The following is an 18,989-nucleotide window of genomic DNA, read 5'->3' as shown; positions in this document are numbered from 1 at the left end:
GATCCTCCGTGTCAAGAACGCTGGTAATCTTCAGAGTGAGGTTAGCCCAAGCAACACACTTGATGATCCTCTTCATTGTTTTAAGTTTCTAACTTTAGTTCATCTCCTTTATAAGGATTTTGTCCTAACAAATGATTGCTATGCTTCATTTTTGATTCTAGAACAAGTACAGAGCCAAAGGCAAAGATGCTTTCAAAGAATATTCAGTGGTGACGGAGACTCCAGTGTACGAGACCGCCAAGCAGAACGCTCAGAACCTGAGTGACGTAAGGGATTTTATTGTCTTAGTTTCATGCTAGCTCAGTAGTTTGTTAACACTCTCTTTGTAAAACGAAAAGAAGTAAGATTGCAAATCTCATCTTTTTATTTTCCATTTGTTTTCCCAGCTGCACTACCGCTACGATTACAACGCCAATATCAAGGGCACCAACACCGCTCCTGCTGTTACCATTGAAACAGAAAGAGCCCGTCTGGCCAACTACATCCAGAGTGATGTAAGATAACGTTCCTTCATATTCAGTGTGATTGTTTAACAATTATTATCATGTATTGTATAGTATCAATATTTAAAATTTTTAACAACATCTTCTCTCATCATGTGTGTTGACTTCTCTTAGAACTGGTACAAAGAAGCTAACAAGAGCTTCATGCCAACTGGTTATTCACTGCCTCTTGACACCCCCCTCATCAAGCAGGTTAAGTTGAACACTGTTGTCTCCAGCAATGTAAGTCAAACACACGCTTGGGCAAAACAGAACTTTTTTATTTGTACGGTAATTTGATGTCTCTGAATGACACACTTTTGTTTTTATCCTTGCAGGTGAAATACAAGGAGGCCTATGAGATGGTGAAGGCTAAAGGCTACACTCTTCACCCAGAGGGTGTCAACTTTGTCACTGCAAGGAAGGCTAACAAGATCATCAATGAAGTAAGATGACACACAGCTGTTATACTTAAGCCAGACCCACTGTTGTAGATTAATGTTTCATTTCCTTGTGATGGATGCTAAATGCTGCATAAAACAGTGCTGTGTATGTGTTTCTTGCTCCTCCAGCGTCTGTATCGTGAGACTTACCACAAGCAAAAGGACAAGATCCACACAACCTATGACACTCCTGATATTAAACAAGTCAAGATGAACCAGGAGCACCTCAGTGACGTACGGACACCCACAGATTACAACATTCATGTCCTTTTTTTTAAAACAAAATTCATGTTGTAAGATGGACTCTTTTTGTTCCCTTCTTACCCTAGTTGTGCTACAAAGAGAAATACTACAACAGCAGAGGCCAGCTGATATCGTTGCCCATAACGCCTGAGCTCATGCACTACCACCACGTCAATGAGATCACCAGCGATGTATGTAAAGAATAAAATTAAAACAAAACATCTACAAGGTGGAGTTTGAAGATGTTTTTTAAAATATTTTTTTAAATTGTTTTGTGTTTTTAGCTGAAATACAAAGAGGACCTGATGTGGCTGAGAGGCATTGGATGCTTCTTGTATAACACCCCAGAGATGGTCCGTGTCCGCGACGTCACCAAATTCAGGGTACGTCTTTTTGGATAGAATGGATTCCTATTTTTCATTTCCAATGCATATTCAGGCATCTGCATCATTCATATAAACTATTTTTTCTCTCTTATAGGTGAACTATCCAGTGGAGGCTAAGAAGAACCTTGCTAAATTCTCTGTGGTCCTGGACACGCCTGAGTATAAGCGTGTGACTGAGCTGAAGACGCACATGAGCAACGTGAGTTGGTTTCCTAAATGTGCTTCATCGTATTATAGCTTCACGTGATCTGGTTTCCAAACAAAAATGAGCTCGCAGTGTATTCTAAAAAACAAAAGCCACACGTTTTGACATTCGCTCTGTCTCTTTCCAGCTGATCTACAAAGCTCAGAGCAAGGAGGACATGGCCAAAGTCACCACAGCTGCAGACTCTGTGGACATTCAGAGAGTCAAGTGGGCCCAGCAGCTGGTTAACCAGGCAAGCTCAAATAAACAGCATGAATAACTGAATCTATTATATGTATGTGTGTGTCTTTCCTGATAATCTAATCAATATTTTTTCCCTTCTGCTACAGTACCAGTACGTAGATCTGGCTGCCAAACAAAGAGCTCATTTCACTCCAGAAATCAATACTCCAAATATGGGCCATGCTAGAAAAATGAAAGTGTTCTACAGTGATGTAAGTCTGATCCTTTGTTCTCATTTAATGCTGCTGTCACTGAAACCTCAACCTAAAATTGTTTGTATTTTATTTTGTTTACACTATTTACCGTAGCTGCTTTCTATATACTCTTATACTTTGCCAAAATAATTGAAATTACAGCAATTGCAGTCTCCTCTGAAGCCAATTTCTAAGGTGTTGTCTCAATCGTTTCTTCCCTTAGAACAAATACAAAGAACAGTATGAGAAGATGAAACACCGGTACACTGCCATTGCTGACACACCTCTCCTGATCCGTGCCAAGAAGTCCTACCTGCAGTCCAGTGATGTGAGTTTGCTCATTTAGGAAACTTGTGATTTAGTTTGAAACTGTTATGCATTCAGGAATTATAGGAGTCAGACTGTTTGTTAATAATTTTTCCACTGAAAACAGTCAAATTTAAGAGATTTCATTAACTAATAGTGAATTTTATCCCATGTCAAAATATAAATATTATTTATCTGTTTATCTGATTTTACCCTTTTACCACAAATACTGTACAAGTCAGTGTAAAATTGTAGATGCTATAAATCACATTATGTGTGTTTGATGAATATATATGACACGTTTTCTCCTTCGTTTCTTCAGCTGCGCTACAAAGAAACCTTTGAGCTTTCCAAGGGACACTACCACACAGTCAAGGATGCTCTGGACATCACTTACCATCGCAGGGTCACTGATGACATTAGCGAGGTCGGCAGTTGAAATTATCTGGCTCATTGTTAACTATAAATGTCTTTATAAATGTACATGTTTTGAGCTTTTGCATCTCCATCTACTGTTTTTTCTTCTCTTATCAGGTTAAATACAGAGAGAAGTACATTAGCTCTCTGGGGACCTGGAAGTCCATCCCCGATCGTCCCGAACTCTTCTTCAGCAAGATTGTCAGCGGTAACGTTAGTGACGTGAGTACTCGTGACTTTATTCACCCTGTGGTAAAATGTTTACAGTTCATTAAAGAGTATTCAGTACAATGAACACTGAGACACTACACAACATTTCAATTAAATTTAATCTCATTTTATGTGTTTTTTTAGGTCAAGTATAAGGAGGACCTGGATTGGCTGAAGGGTATTGGCTGCTTTGTATGGGACACACCTGAGCTGGTGCAGGCTGAGAGGAACAAGACGCTCTACAGTGAGGTAAAGCATCAGTGACATTAAGCTTCATTTTTATTTATATGGCACCTGTTTATGATTTGCATGCATCTTTATCAGTGAGGTATAGTTTCTGTATCTTCTTAATAAAAGTTGTATTGTTTGTCTGCAGAGACTGTACAAAGCCTCCTTTGAGAAGAACAGAGGCAATTTCAAGTATACCAGCGACACTCCATTCTTCCAAGCCGTCAAGCAAGCCTCCATTCTCATAAACGATGTGAGTCCCGTCATTCTTTAACCAGCAATAATTAAAAATTGGATTTAGTTTGTTAACGCATTTGTAAATCAAATGAAACAGTTAACCACATTTCTATTTTTCTGTGCTTCTCTATTGGACTCTCAGCGTGGAGGTAAAAAAAAAAAAACAGGAATTCACTGTAATATTTTATGATTGCCTACACTGTTTATCACTGACTGTTTTTGTGTTTACCCTTAAAGTCAAGTGTTTAAAATGTTTCCCTTTGTTCTTTACATCAGCCAGTTTTTACCTTCCTTAAATTCTTAAAATGTTTCATCCACATGACGCGAGATGAAACATTTTGTTCTCTGGGGACTCCTTTTTAACTACCTTCTGACACTTTGAGCAGAGGGCTTACAGAGCACAGTATGAGAAGACCAAGGATAAGTTCACCATAACTACAGATGATCCTAGATATCAACTGGCCAGGGAGAACAGGAAGATGAGCCAGGTAAACGCCCTGGTCACGTTGTACCACCGGCCTGCCACCTCCGGTCTGGTCCCCGAAGAGCCCTGACACCGGTGCATGAGGTTGTCAGCAGGACTGCTGATGGTGGACATCGCATGGCATTTATAGACCTCCCAACTCAAAAAAAATCTTTCCCTTTTGTATCAGTTTCTTCATTTTGTCCCACACAGGTTGCTGTTGAACTGCCACTCAAACAGCAGCTGGAATGCTGAGTGTTATGCAGTGTTGTCCTTCATCTGCTCCATCAGAAATGACAGTTTAATCACTAGCACAGTAACAATTCAATCCACTGAGCCGATCGTCTCACACTCGCTGTAGATGATCATCCCTGTCACTCTGAGGGCACAGATAAGGACAGACAGCACCATCGTCACACTTGGATCCGGAGTTCTTCTCCAGTCCTCCCCCATGTTACTGCTGTTTTCCTTTTGTGTCCTCAACTATGGCATGCTGTGTGTGTGTGTGTGTGTGTGTGTGTGTGCATATGTGTATGTCATTGTGTATGTGGACAGAAAATGTATAAATCCAGAGCAAAGGATCTACTAAAGGGTGGCTGCAATGAGCTACTCCGCCCTGACATCCTCACAGCCCTTTACCAGACCACTATGGGCAGTAAGGTAAACAAAGAGAGAAGGGAAGCATGATAACTCTGATCTCTGTCCACAAACAGGCACAAAATAGACCATGTGTTATATATCATAAGACTCAAGTCATAGATGGAGGTGACTTTGTTCCTCCCTGCTGTTTGTGGACAAGGTCTTATCACATAAAATCCCCATCCTGCAGAAAATCTTTCCATCCAGTCATTCCATTTAAAAGTGGCTTTAACTCCCACATAGTCCATCCTTCTTCCATGCTCTAATCCCTCCATCGCTCATTTGCTTTTCTTCATGGGCAATTCATTACCGAAGCTTTAACACTGTTTGCCCAACTGCCTTTGAGCAATTTGGTATCTAAAGTCAGAAATGCAGTAAAATTTAGTACATTATAGCTTCTCCTGGAATTTATTAGTTTTGACCAAAATCAGCAATCACAGAGTCTTCTCTTATGTTAAACTCTTATTTATTGAGGCCACATTACACTGTACATTGGCCTAAGGTCCAATATGTATATATGTACATGTACATATATATATATGTACATGTACACACACACACACATATATATATATATATATATATTAAACCATGTGGGCACTGCAGACTTTCATCACTTGATGGTGGTAACGCATTTAACTGTCTTTATTGTCACATGAATAATGCATCCCTCTGTGCACGTGTGTCTCTCATCGAGCATGCTTATAAGCTTTTCCATTGCTTTGTTTCACTCAGTTGATGTTGCATATTGATTTAATTAATTATAACTACATGCTAGCCAACTTCCTCCGATAGTGTTTAAAAGCTATCCAAGAAAAAAAATAAGTAATTAATTTTTCCTTAAAATTAGCTCAAATATGCTATAACACTAGCGACGTTTTATAATTAGCGCTATCATCTCAACTGACTCTGAAGAAGCTGAAATAGGACTTTTTAAAAAAAAAAATCTGTAGCAGTAGGGTTTTATATGTATAGTGTCTGCAAGACTTTTTCAGATGTTTTCTTGGACAGTTTTTCTACCACTTTAGAAGTTGCATAAAGACAAGCAAATTAATACAGCAGCAATTTCATTGCATGATGCTAACTTTCTTTTGTTTTCACATTATCCTTGTTCTATCAGTGGAAGTATAGAGAGCAGTATGAACGTGCCAAGGACAAGTTCACCTCTGTTCTGGAGACTCCTGAGTATGAGGCCCACAAACGCAGCAAGAAGATCAGTGATGTAAGTGTTGGGTTTGCAAGGTTTTTATTGTTATGTTTAGATTTTTACAAGAACTTGTGAAGAAGCAGTGGGTTTTTTTGTGTTTAAATTTCACCTGTTACTATCTATATCTGCTTAGATCATCTACAAGATGGAGTATAACAAGACCAAGGCAAAGGCTTACACCTTACCTTATGACACTCCACACCAACAACACATGAAGAAGGTCAAGGAGATCACCAGCAATGTAAGTCTGCACTGCACTTTTAAAATATTCTTTCATACACTGGCACAGGAAACCAAAATACAAAATGTACTTTTGTATATTTTATGTGTCTTGCAGCTGAAGTACAAAGAGGTGTATGAAAAGAGCAAGGCCCACATCAACATGGACCCCGAAGCTCACGAGATCCGTGCCGCTAAGGAGGCCTACAAGAACATCAGCAATGTGAGCATCTCGAGTGCCAGAATTTTCAAATGACATTTTTAAACCCAAATTTGTGCTAACATCCAGTATTTGATTCTGCTTTATTTTGCTATATTTCTAGCTTGACTACAAGAAGAAGTATGAAGCAACCAAGAACCAGTGGATCTGGACAGCGGACAGGCCCGACTTTGTCAATGCTGCCAAGAACTCCTTGCAGCAGAGCGATGTGAGTTGGGACCTCTTATTTTAATGTGTGTCATTTTAGCAACATGCAGCACTGTTGCTCTCTTTTTTTCACCACCATATCTTACCAACAGGTTGAGTACAAGTACGACAAAGAGATCCTGAAGGGCTGCGTGATACCTGTGGTCGATGACAAGTTAACCTTACTATGCATGAAGAATGCTGAAATGGCCAGTGAGGTAAGTTTCCCCATTCTTTATTAGAAACACCATATTTAGTTAAAACTACTAAAGGCCAGATAGTGATGCTTAAGAATGTGATGTTTAATGTCCTAAACTGCTTCTTTTTTCATTTGCCCATCCCAGGTGAAATATAAACAGAAGTATGAGAAGGAAAAGGGACACTACATGCCTGTCCTGGACACTCCTCAAATTCTCCATGCCAAGGCTGTGCGTGTTCTGGCCTCAGAGGTAAGAACTGTTCAGCAAAAAATTAACTGTACTATAGGGTATATATAGTATACCCTTAGGTAAAACTTATGAGTATGAGTTTTTAACTGTTTTTATTGTTCATCAGAGCAAATACAAGGAGGCCAGTAAGAAGGAAATGCAGTCCGGCTCATTCACCACCCTGTCCGACACTCGTGATACTGCCCACAGCAGGACAGTCAACAAACTTGTCAGCGGGGTATGACTGTCTTACTATTACATGCGTTTTACAAAATGAGCTCAGCCAGCGTGTAACCCTGGACTGTTTGTTTGCAGCTGGGCTTGATGTGCTGTTCTCTCTTTTTAGAAAGTGTACAAAGAAAAGTTTGAGAAGGAAAAGGGCAAGTCCATATATAACCACATGATTGTGCCGCCTGATGTTCAGCATGCCATGGACGTGGCCAAAAATCAGAGCAATGTGAGTCATTTCCACAACTGGGCTAAAACAGTTGGGGTAGTTGGACTTGGGGGTAATTTTTTCAGCTTTTCATAGTTGTCTGTGGATGTGGAAGTCAGGTTTACTATATTGCATCTCCAATTTTGTCCAACTGGACAGGTGGCCTACAAGAAAGATGCCAAAGCCAGCCTGCACTACACTACTGTAGTCGACCGTCCTGACATAAAGAAGGCTACCCAGGCTGCTAAACTCATCAGTCAGGTAACCATGAAGTACACTGATACTGACTCACCAGCTCAGTACACGTAAATGTGTTTAAAGGCTCAACTCAAGACAAAAGAAGAGAAAAAAGGAGCATCCCTATAGTACCCATCCCTATACTGTAGTTTCTACATGATCACCTGACTCTTGTCGGGCCTTGTGTCCATCAGATTGGCTACCGTGAGAAAGCACGTGAAGAAGCCAGCCGTGGAGGCTCTCTAGCCCACCGCCCAGATATCGCTTTGGCAACTGAGGTGTCCAAGCTGACAAGCCAGGTACACTAAATGAATTTACTCACCTGTCTCATCCAGCCCTGGACAGTCGGGTTCCTTTGCCACTGGGTCGCGACGATTGTCATCTCATAGAAAAGGCTTCCCTTGTTTATTAATTTATTCATTCATTTATTTATTTATTTAGGTGGCAGCCAGTTGGAAAGATCAGCTGCCTGGATTTTAACTGTCAGATCAGCTTCCACAAGCTAATATTAGCAGACTAGTAGTGCTGTGGTAGATGCTTAGCAGCAGTCGTGTTGGCCTAATGATACAACTAGCAGCTCTTCCACTGCGCTTCCTCTGCCATCCTGCATTATAATCCATGTTACTCCATGAAAGTAGATATAGATGTTTAACCATACCATTGTACATGTCCCACCACCATCCTTATACCTGTCCTCCTCTTCCTCCATCCTTCTATGCTATAACTCTTCTTCTCAACCTTAATCTCTTTCCTCTTCTGTCTACTTCCATAACATCCTAGTCTGTGTGTTCTCATCCCTCCATCTCACTGCGCTTTGTAGGTGGAGGATAAGCCCTCCCTCCATGGAGCAGCTTCCTATGATACCCCCCTGATGCGCCACATTAAGAAAATGAGTGCGGTGACTAGTGATGTAAGGAGGTTTATGCCCTAAAACTGACGGACTGCTGCTGCTTGTCTGTCCTCTCTGTCTCTCTGTCCCCCTTCCTGCTGACCCACAGACTGGCTGAATACAGGGTTCACTGAGCCTTTAAGATAAACATCTGGAACGTTTGAGAAAATATTGATTCACAAATCAAATCTTACAAAGTTCCTATTTGATTTGCTCTTTCTTTTCTTTGCAGTGTCCACCCTCTGCTTTTTTTATATTTCCATAACAAGATGTGCCTCATTGCTAAGCATAGAGAACAGCGTTACTGCATTAGCTGCCTGGCGCTAATACTATGTGTTTATTTAAACTGTCTTTTCAGATTTTTCCCACTATTCCCCTTTAAGTCTCCATGTCTGTTTGTTTCTGAATGTGACAAAAGGCTTTTCTAAAAATGAACTTGAATTGTTCTTAAAAACATGTGTATGTCGTTCACCGTGCTGTGCTCCATTTTCATCGCAATCCTAAGGGGTGGTGTAGGCCCTCCTAAAAGTTTGGAATACGGTTACAGTAGTGAAAAGTTAGCCATAATTCCTGTTAGATATACACATGTTTTTATAGCACACCTTTTCAAACGTGTTCCTGTGTTCTGCCTTCACTCTAAAGTGGTTTGACCTGTGGAGCCAAACCACACCTGACCTGCGTCCAAAACCACACCGCCTTACCTTTTCCATATATATTTTATTATATATGAAGTTCATGTTTGTGTTTATGTGAATTACAGGATGCTTTATTTGCATATGTTTACAGTACAAAGCATCTTGTCTGATCAGTTTGATCAACTTTAAAGTTAATAAATGCATCAGAATCAGTTTTACATTTGCAACCAATCTATTACACCATAGATCATGATTTTAATTACTGCTCTACATATTTATGAAAGAAAAAACAAATTAAATACTTAAAATGTGGCGCAGAGCCTGTGCAAAGCTTTTATAAAACTATCTGCGAGGAATCTGAGTCACTAATCAAATCCAAAAACTGTTGTCCTTCAGTTGTTTTTTACTATGATGGAGACGTCGGCTGATGTTGGTTTCCTCTCAGTCAATACATAAACTAACTTGTACACATATCCTACGCTAATGAACAGGTGAAGTACAAGGAGAAGTTTGATAAGGAGATGAAAGGAAAGAAACCTCAATATGACCTGAAGGAAAGTAAGATTTACAAGACTCTCAAGGAAGCCAGTGTGCTGGCCAGTGAGGTGGGTGCTCTCGTATCTTATCATCACTTCACACCGTTTTTATCATAGGCCAAAAAATCATTCATTTTTTCCACAGTTGTTATACTTTTGTATAGTTTGTCTGATTGGTTTATCTATGGGAGTAAAGCAATATCTGATTTTGGCATCCTGGTGTTGTTACTAGAACAGAGGCAAACTAAATGTATCCTAGTAATTCTTTACATTTCTGTGAAATTCACCATTTCAAACAAATATCGCCCATTATATATTACCATAGTGTCTAATTAATGTGACTGCTGTCAATATAACACACAGGTGAAGTACAAGGGTGACCTGAAGAAGATCCACAAACCTGTGACTGACATGGCCGAGTCCCTGTCCATGAAGCACATCACGAGCACCAGCAAGCTGTCCAGCGACGTAAGCTACCTGTGTGACTATTAACCTTTAACCCTCTCACATTCCCAAACAGGAAGCTGCAGCGAGCGAGTTTGGTTTCGTTGCACAGTGTGCTGAACTCTATTTCCATCACCTCACAGTAACAATCGGCAAAATGTAGCAAACTGCTGACCATCTCATGGATTTATGCACTAAGCTCCATCATAAAAGACATCCATCATTCTCTGACCTCATCTGGTAGTGATCTTTACCCATCTCACTTTTGACCTTTGACCCCGAATACTATCACCCTCTATAACCTCTACTTCTTAACCTTTTCAGTGACTTTTTTCCCCCCGTAGTTCAAACAAAACTAGTCTTTTATTAATGTTCACTTAACACCGACTTCCTCTTCCTGCCTTTTGTAGATTTACGATTATTTTAACATAACTTTAAAAACTCTTATGTTTAAATGCTATTATGTTTCTTTCCATTATAAAATATGAGGTTTTTCTGCTAAGTAATGATTCGCTGTACTGAGCTGCCTTACTTTACTGGGAATCCCCCATAGTACTGCTACAAGAAGAAATTTGAGGAGAGTAAGGGTCACTACCACATGATTCCTGACACACCCGAACAGCTCCATCACAAGGAGGCTTCTGAACTTCAAAGTAATGTAAGTGGTTCATACTCCCGTGGGGCAACGAGCACTCGACACAGTAACAAAAACACTATTGTGGGTTTCAACTGTGTCAGACAGTTTTCCTTCCCACTGTCGCCAAAGTGCTTGCTCATAGGTTGATTGTTGGGTTTGTTGTTGGGTTTTTCTCTGTATGTATATTGTAGGGTCTACCTTACAATATAAAGCGCCTTAAAATTGAATTGAACTGAATTGATAATACTTTCTATGTTTATTATACTGTAACAATTTTAATGGGCCGAACAAAGAGGCAGATGTAGAATTGGATATTTATTTATTAACCATTCAGTTTTGGGAAGGCATTTAACAAAAAATGTTTGTTCAATCATTTCTTTGCTGTACCGTAGCAGAGATTTTGCCCACACAACTGTAATTGTGTTAGTTAAAAAAATGCTGTTAAAATTGATATTTAAAAAAAATTAAATATAAAATAAAAACAAAAAATACTCATTTTGTAATTGTTTATGATATAGCACTTTATATTTGGTATTATAGTTTTCTTTCCAGGGAGTCATTCCTTTCTTATATCAAGTCACTGTTAAATACCTTGGTTGCATAATCAGTCGCAGTGAAGAGCCGTGCAAGCTTTTCTTTTCTGTTCTCATTTACATTAATTACAGTAATTTAACTTGTCTTGAATCTTACTGGATGGATACACCTTACAGCTTTTCTGTTTGATTTTCCCAGCGTACAGAAATGAATGGAAACCATGTGATATCCCCACAGTGTTTCTTTCCTTTGCAGACAGTTGAGTATATTTGTGTGGGCCGTTACAGGTGAAATACAAGGAGAAGTATGAGAAGGAGAAGGGCAAACCTATGCTGGACTTTGAGACACCTACATATGTGACTGCTAAGGAGGCTCAGCACATGCAGAGTCAGGTAAATAAGCCTTCTGTTAACCTCTGCCAATGAAGTACGTACAGATGCAGTACGTTTTCCCATTGCAGACCTCTCTTAAAATCTTTAGTGCCTCCTTAAGCGCTATATTAACCTGTATTGTGTTGCCTCTTGTTGCTAGTTGGATGCAAAGCCATTGTTTATGTTATGCTTACAGAATGTTTCTAAAGTATGGAAAACATTTTACAATGCCTTTAGTAACTTTATTACACCAAAACTGCAATTCAGTAATTTTATAGCCGCAAAATGTTTTAAATTGCAGAAAATTCACATCAGTAGCTCTTTACAGTCTTCCTATTGTAATACTGTGGCAGTGTAAAATGCGCTGAAAGTAAACTCACCCTGAAGCTTCTGTATTGTTCACTTAATGCTATGACAGGTTATTTTCCTGTCAAGATGTCAAAGTAAAGTATGTGTTTGGCCTCTTTCCTGGAGCCTGGATTATAGATTTTAACTACAATACGATATCCTAGTGTAGTTCCTTTTTCACAACAAACACCTCTTACACCTCCACACATGCACTCAGACACATTTACAGACATCAGATATACAGTTATGGGTGCTATCATGAGCAGAATGGTGCAAACAAGAATGAAGGGAGCTGCATTGTGAACCAGCACTGCTTGCATGTGGTTATCTGAGCTCTGTCTGCCCCTTGTGTTATCTCTGTGACCAATAGAAAGACTATAGGAAGGACTTTGAGGAGTACATGAGGGGAAAGAACCTCTCAGGCTTGGAGGTCACCCCTGCCATGATTCATGTCAGACACGCCACCAAAATAGCCAGTGAGGTAACTAAAGGACAACTTACATCTGATGGTGTCTCCTATTTACCTCACCCAAGCTTCATAATCGTACTAAGACAACATCACAATCGGTCTCTTTTTCTTTTCTTTTTCTTTTAGCCCTTCCCAGTTTGCCTTTTGCAGTATTATTAGTTTATTATTAATTTTTGCATGATTGTCTACAGAATAATAATGACCTACCCATCCTCCAGCCATCATATGTCTTCCTAGCAGTAAAGTACTCAACTAATATTGAATAGATCTTCATTTTACAGTCCTTCACCAAGTAGTAGCTTACCACCAACTTTATGTGACAAGACTGCATGCATGTAATCATTTGTGTGAAGCAACAGTGATATGGGGGTGAAATGCTGATGTGAATTCCCATCTTGTTGATTTCCTTGTTGTTTTAATGATGATTTTGTTTCTGCTCTTTCTGATTAAATGTGTTTCAACTTGTTTTTATTAGGATCCTGCCAAAATCACCAACGTCTCCAGTTTTCTCTGTAACAATATCACTGATTGTAATGATAATACATAAAAGCAGTGAATGTGTCTCTGCGTAACTTGGAAAGACTTGGTGACTTTGAGCTTTTTAAAGGCAAGCAGCAGAACTTGCCGACTGTATCGTTTGTCTGTCTGTGCGCTTTGGCCTGGCCTGCCTGTGTGCCCTTCTCTGCAGTCTCTCTGTTCTTCTTCCGTCCTGTAGAAAGAGTACAGGAAGGATCTAGAGGAGGGGGTGAAGGGTAAAGGTCTAACTGTACTGGAGGAAACTCCGGAGCTTTTGAGAGCAAGAAATGCCACTCAAATCCTGTGTGAGGTACGACTGACCGAGAGGTGATGCGAACAACATCACGCTCTCATCCGAATGACTTCCAACAATCTCGCTCTTCATGAATCCTATCCCCTCTTAACTAAGCTTCACCATTGCACTAAAAGTGGGACTGTTGGGTTCACTCTTCCTCTTGTCCCTGCTTTCTTATGTCACTAATTTCCCATCATTGTATTTTGTGTTTCATGACCATAACCTAACCTTCAGCTGCACCCTATTTAATTTTGCCATGATTTTTACTTGTACTCATATTTATTTGTGTATTATGAATCCTACAAAAATCAACCTCAGTTGTACCCAAAGCATATCTTCTCTTCTCTTGTTTTTCAAGTCAACCATGCAATGTTGAATTTTTATAGAATTTTAATGACTTTATCTTTTTTCATAAGTGATCCCGGTGCTAGCAGATCTCTTAATTGTTTTGTTGTTGTCGGTAGTGTTGTTTTTGAAAAGATATACTCTGAGTGCATTTGAGGTTGATTTGTAGATTGCAAGATAGATGTATAATGACTTAATGAACAAACTGAAGAAGTAGAAATAGTCTCTTTTATGTCATGTCTCTAACTGCTGACTGCTGTTGTTTTATTTTCAGTTCTGTGTCAAGCTTCACACTCAGTCTTGTTACCACATCTGTTACATAGATTCTGCTAACTTTCTCTATTCTCTGACCCCTCATGATTTCTGGTTTTGCAGCCCTCTTCAGTAAGAATGAGTAGAAACCCTGTTTTTTGTTTTTTTTAGAGTAACATTATCACGTGTAAAAATTTGTAACTTTTGGTGTTTACAGAGAGAGTACAAAAAGTCTCTGGAGCAGGAGATCAAGGGCAAGGGAATGCTGGCTTTGGCTACAGACACCCCAGACTTTATGAGAGCCAAGAATGCCACGGAGATCCTCAGTCAGGTCTGAATCTTAAATGTTTTTTGCATCGCTTTCTTGGAGCAGTGATTTCCAGAGTGTGAGCTGCAGGCCCCTGATATGAAATGAAGGTATTATGAATTAATTATTTATGTAAAAGAAAAAAAAGAACTATTTTAGCTCCAGAACACATGTTATATCTCGTCATTAGCAGGGAAAAATTAGATTTAGGATTAAGGTAATCAGATAGTAATAACCAAATTAAAAGAAGACAAAGAAGGAACTATATTTACAACATATTCTGTGTCGATCAGAGTTGTGATTGCAGGTTAAGGTGGACTGAAAAGATTCCAAGAGTAACAAAAGTCGAACATTTAGACTAGACAGAGTAAGACTGGGCTGATGAGAGGGCTATTTCTTCACACTAGGCTCAGGCTGATTAGGGAAGGGGAGACGTGGGGAATGAGACACGGGTGAAAAAAGTCAGCACAATGACAACATTGGAAGTAAACTTACATAATGCACAAAGAAAAATCAAGCTTTGAGGAAAATGGGAACTAACTAAAAGACAAATGCTAAATATAGAGACAGCACACAGATACAAGGGAACAGTGAAGAAAGTAAACACAAATAACAAAGTCAAAGAAAGAACTTGAGTAAATACAAAATGACAGCTCAGGTCAATTTGTATTCACGAACATAAAAACAGGCATCAAAAACTCAGAACACAAGAACTAGGCTAGAATGGTACAATAAATAAAACTGAAGTTTGGTGAAACTATGAGCACACGTCCGGTGTTAAAAGGAATATCTGTTAATATTTTCCGCTGCATTTATGATCAGTGCTGACTGGCTGTTTTTCTCTTCCAGTCTAAGTACAAGCAGACCGCTGAGATGGACAGAGCCAGCTACACAACTGTCATCGATACCCCTGACATCATCCATGCTCAGCAGATGAAGAACATCGTCAGCCAGGTAGGTTACTGAACTGACCCAGCCACCACTCTCATCAGGATAAATCATTAGCACATATAAAAACATTCACAAATTGTATTATCATCCAAACAGAAAAAATACAAAGAGGAGGCTGAGAAGACCATGTCTCACTATGTACCAGTCCTGGATACTCCAGAGATGCAGCGAGTCCGCGAGAACCAAAAGAACTTCAGCACTGTAAGTAACACACGAGGAGTTACGCCGCGTCCTGACAGGTCAGCACGTCCTGACTGAGGTTCTTTCAGCATCTTGTGTCTCTATGTGCGTCTTTATAGCTGCTGTAAAATTATATTTTCAGTACTTTATATGTTTGCAGGGGCGCCACCAAGGGGGGGCCACAGGGGGGCCTCTAGCCACACTCCAAAATTTGGTTTTTGGTAATAATTCTAATAAACATGGATACAAAAGAGAGGAAGACACCATATATTTACTCATTTAATCCTGTTTAAAACAGATTATTATGGATTTCATAATATTATTTGGTTTTCACAGAGACCTAAGCTAGGCATAATTATTCTTTTCCTTCTATGTTTTTTGCCATATTTTTCAAGTAACCTATATTTCACAACTGCATAATAAAACGGGAAATTCTGTTTTTGCTGTGCTACCCCATTATTTTAGTTGTGGCCCCCACATGGCCACCCCTATGAAAAAATTCTGGAGGTGCCTCTGTTTGTACGTACTGTTTTAATGTTCTACTCCAGTTAGTTTTGTGCACTGTATGCCTTAATCAGGGATATACGTGAAGACTTGACCTCTTTTTCATTGTGAAACATCTTAACTGCACTTTTGTTTTTCTCCTTGTAGCTTCAATACCAGACTGACCTTAAAAACATAAAAGGCAAAGTGTCTACTGTAAAGGACACTCCTGAAATGCTGCGTGTTAAAGAGAATACAAAGAATTTCAGCTTGGTATCTACTCCGTAATATTTTTTCTTAACTTTTTCTAATATCACATTTTTTACATAATTCTTTGAATTAATTTTTTTGGGTTTGGCGTTCCACATTTTTTAACAAACCTTGATATGCAGCCCTTCTTTATTTAGAGCAAATTATTTTATTTTTTTTTAACTTTGCAAAACAAGCAGTTTTTAATTTGTGCAACTAACTCTTAACCCTTGGTTCTATACTTTAACCTTTACTTAAAACTCTTAGTGCAGACGTTGTGGTGTGAAACGCTTTGCTCAAAGTGTTGTAATCAGGCAAAATGTGTGTGCTTTATTGTTAAATGTTTGTATAGATGTTTGTCTCATTCTGTGTGCTTTTGTTGACGTGTGCTCCCAAAGGTGCAAGTTTAGTAAATTAGCGCTCAGTGAGGCTAACCACTCGTTTATGCTTTCATTCCTCGTCCGTGTAAGATTAAGTACAAAGAGGATTTGGGAGGAGGAACAGCTTTGCCCGAGACCCCTGAGATGGAGAGGGTTAAACGCAACCAGCGCAACGTCAGCACGGTACTCAACAGAGTGACCCTGCCCTACCTCATTACTCCTCAGCCACTCCTCCCTCCATATTTCCTCCTCCTCTAGCATCAAAGAATAAAACCAGACCTGCCATCACATCTAATCTCTTCAAATAATAATTATATATTCAACTGTTTTTGTTTTTTGCAGAAACCTGTTTTTCATTCTAATTTTTTTTTTTAATTTATTAAAGGAACTTGTTGGAGCCCAGAAAAATCCCTAGAGGCTAAGAACTAGATGACCAAAAGTATGTGGAGACTTTATTGTGCCTTTGTTTGGGGCTGTTAGTTCACATTTGTTCATTTTAGAGGACTTAACAGACTTGGGTACATGAAAAAAAGCCTTTTGTATTTGGACCCTGACAGAACCCAGACCTCATCTTGCAGGCTCAGCGTTTGAACTTATTAAGAGTCTTGTGGCTGATGTGGAGCAAATCCCTACAAACACATGAATGTCCATGCTTTTAAAATGCAGTCTCAACAAAACACGGTTGTATTATTTGTGTATCCACATACTTTTGGTTATATATAGTGTAAACAGATGGTGTTTCCACTGTGAAATAATTAGAATCTTATTGTCCACAGGGGACTGTGAGGGCTCTCATAATAACTCATAATTAATTTCATCTGAACCTTGAAGTGATAAACTAAACTAAGCATCACCCACATGCACCTACATCTGAAAACCAATATGATCAGTAACCTTTTCATTTCAGTTGTTCTGAAGTCAACACCTGAAATGTGTGCGTTCTTTGTTAAATGTTTGCATAGATGTTTGTCTCATTCTGTGTGCTTTTGTTGACGTGTGCTCCCAAAGGTGCAAGTTAAGTAAATTAGCGCTCAGTGAGGCTAACCACTCGTTTATGCTTTCATTCCTCGTCCGTGTAAGATTAAGTACAAAGAGGATTTGGGAGGAGGAACAGCTTTGCCCGAGACCCCTGAGATGGAGAGGGTTAAACGCAACCAGCGCAACGTCAGCACGGTACTCAACAGAGTGACCCTGCCCTACCTCATTACTCCTCAGCCACTCCTCCCTCCATATTTCCTCCTCCTCTAGCATCAAAGAATAAAACCAGACCTGCCATCACATCTAATCTCTTCAAATAATAATTATATATTCAACTGTTTTTGTTTTTACAAAAACCTGTTTTTCATTCTAATTATTTAATTTTTTAGATTTATTAAAGAATCTTTTTGGAGCCCAGAAAGAATCCCTAGAGGCTAAGAACTAGATGACCAAAAGTATGTGGAGACTTTATTGTGCCTTTGTTTGGAACTGTTAGTTCACATTTGTTCATTTTAGATCAGCGGTCCCCAACCCCCGGGCCTTGGACCGGTACCAAACGACTCACGGACCGGTACCAGTCCGTGAGTCGTTTGGTACCAGGCCGCGAGAGTTGAGGCTCAGGTCTGAAATGCATGGTTTTCAGGGTTTTTATCAGTTTTCAGCGTTATTTTGTTATTGTTTTTATCGTTAACTCGGTTTTCCTGGGTCTTTTCATGTGTGTTATGAATAAATCTTCTTTTTTTCGGTACCGGTACTAGTTTTATTTTGTTGTATTTATCCGTGACACCTTAAAGGCCGGTCCGTGAAAATAATGTCGGGCATAAACCGGTCCGTGGCGCAAAAAAGGTTGGAGACCGCTGTATTAGAGGACTTAACAGACTTGGGTACATGAAAAAAAGCCTTTTGTATTTGGACCCTGACAGAACCCAGACCTCATCATGCAGGCTCAGCGTTTGAACTTATTAAGAGTCTTGTGGCTGATGTGGAGCAAATCCCTGCAAACACATGAATGTCCATGCTTTTAAAATGCAGTCTCAACAAAACACGGTTGTATTATTTGTGTATCCACATACTTTTGGTGATATAGTGTAAACAGATGGTGTTTCCACTGTGAAATAATTAGAATCTTATCGTCCACAGGGGACTGTGAGGGCTCTCATAATAACTCATAATTAATTTCATCTGAATCTTGAAGTGATAAACTAAACTAAGCATCACCCACATGCACCTACATCTGAAAACCGATATGATCAGTAACCTTTTCATTTCAGTTGTTCTGAAGTCAACACCTGAAATGTGTGCGTTCTTTGTTAAATGTTTGCATAGATGTTTGTCTCATTCTGTGTGCTTTTGTTGACGTGTGCTCCCAAAGGTGCAAGATAAGTAAATTAGCGCTCAGTGAGGCTAACCACTCGTTTATGCTTTCATTCCTCGTCCGTGTAAGATTAAGTACAAAGAGGATTTGGGAGGAGGAACAGCTTTGCCCGAGACCCCTGAGATGGAGAGGGTTAAACGCAACCAGCGCAACGTCAGCACGGTACTCAACAGAGTGACCCTGCCCTACCTCATTACTCCTCAGCCA

At 39.6% G+C, this 18,989-nt stretch overlaps 1 protein-coding gene across 18 annotated transcripts in view; it reads left to right on the top strand.

Moving 5' to 3' along the window:
• Window positions 1–18,989, top strand: part of neb (nebulin) — a 60,707-nt gene that overhangs the window by 35,430 nt on the left and 6,288 nt on the right. For 6 of the 18 annotated variants that reach the window (XM_084909061.1, XM_084909066.1, XM_084909062.1 and 3 more), the window contains 37 exons: window positions 1–40; window positions 162–266; window positions 387–494; window positions 618–725; window positions 821–928; window positions 1,055–1,159; window positions 1,255–1,359; window positions 1,453–1,551; window positions 1,649–1,753; window positions 1,887–1,991; window positions 2,089–2,193; window positions 2,399–2,503; window positions 2,804–2,908; window positions 3,016–3,120; window positions 3,253–3,357; window positions 3,485–3,589; window positions 4,592–4,696; window positions 5,796–5,897; window positions 6,016–6,123; window positions 6,220–6,324; window positions 6,425–6,529; window positions 6,621–6,725; window positions 6,852–6,956; window positions 7,063–7,173; window positions 7,282–7,392; window positions 7,531–7,632; window positions 7,803–7,907; window positions 9,624–9,737; window positions 10,032–10,136; window positions 10,666–10,770; window positions 11,571–11,675; window positions 12,373–12,483; window positions 13,187–13,297; window positions 14,097–14,210; window positions 15,036–15,140; window positions 15,234–15,338; window positions 15,969–16,073. The exon at window positions 1–40 is cut by the window's left edge and continues 65 nt beyond it. In XM_084909061.1, coding sequence (XP_084765187.1) covers window positions 1–40; window positions 162–266; window positions 387–494; window positions 618–725; window positions 821–928; window positions 1,055–1,159; window positions 1,255–1,359; window positions 1,453–1,551; window positions 1,649–1,753; window positions 1,887–1,991; window positions 2,089–2,193; window positions 2,399–2,503; window positions 2,804–2,908; window positions 3,016–3,120; window positions 3,253–3,357; window positions 3,485–3,589; window positions 4,592–4,696; window positions 5,796–5,897; window positions 6,016–6,123; window positions 6,220–6,324; window positions 6,425–6,529; window positions 6,621–6,725; window positions 6,852–6,956; window positions 7,063–7,173; window positions 7,282–7,392; window positions 7,531–7,632; window positions 7,803–7,907; window positions 9,624–9,737; window positions 10,032–10,136; window positions 10,666–10,770; window positions 11,571–11,675; window positions 12,373–12,483; window positions 13,187–13,297; window positions 14,097–14,210; window positions 15,036–15,140; window positions 15,234–15,338; window positions 15,969–16,073 — 3,862 coding nt within the window. Of the gene's footprint in view, window positions 41–161; window positions 267–386; window positions 495–617; window positions 726–820; window positions 929–1,054; window positions 1,160–1,254; window positions 1,360–1,452; window positions 1,552–1,648; window positions 1,754–1,886; window positions 1,992–2,088; window positions 2,194–2,398; window positions 2,504–2,803; window positions 2,909–3,015; window positions 3,121–3,252; window positions 3,358–3,484; window positions 3,590–3,715; window positions 4,093–4,591; window positions 4,697–5,795; window positions 5,898–6,015; window positions 6,124–6,219; window positions 6,325–6,424; window positions 6,530–6,620; window positions 6,726–6,851; window positions 6,957–7,062; window positions 7,174–7,281; window positions 7,393–7,530; window positions 7,633–7,802; window positions 7,908–8,428; window positions 8,519–9,623; window positions 9,738–10,031; window positions 10,137–10,665; window positions 10,771–11,570; window positions 11,676–12,372; window positions 12,484–13,186; window positions 13,298–14,096; window positions 14,211–15,035; window positions 15,141–15,233; window positions 15,339–15,968; window positions 16,074–16,519; window positions 16,613–17,509; window positions 17,959–18,851; window positions 18,945–18,989 lie in introns of those variants that run through there. The other 12 variants (XM_084909073.1, XM_084909072.1, XM_084909070.1 and 9 more) reach the window with 9 other exon arrangements.

Source organism: Perissodus microlepis, chromosome 16 (assembly GCF_051167445.1).
Source record: "Perissodus microlepis isolate ML-2025 ecotype Zambia chromosome 16, ASM5116744v1, whole genome shotgun sequence".
NCBI classification, from domain to species: Eukaryota; Metazoa; Chordata; class Actinopteri; order Cichliformes; family Cichlidae; genus Perissodus; species Perissodus microlepis.
This window is presented reverse-complemented; position numbering and strand designations above follow the sequence as displayed.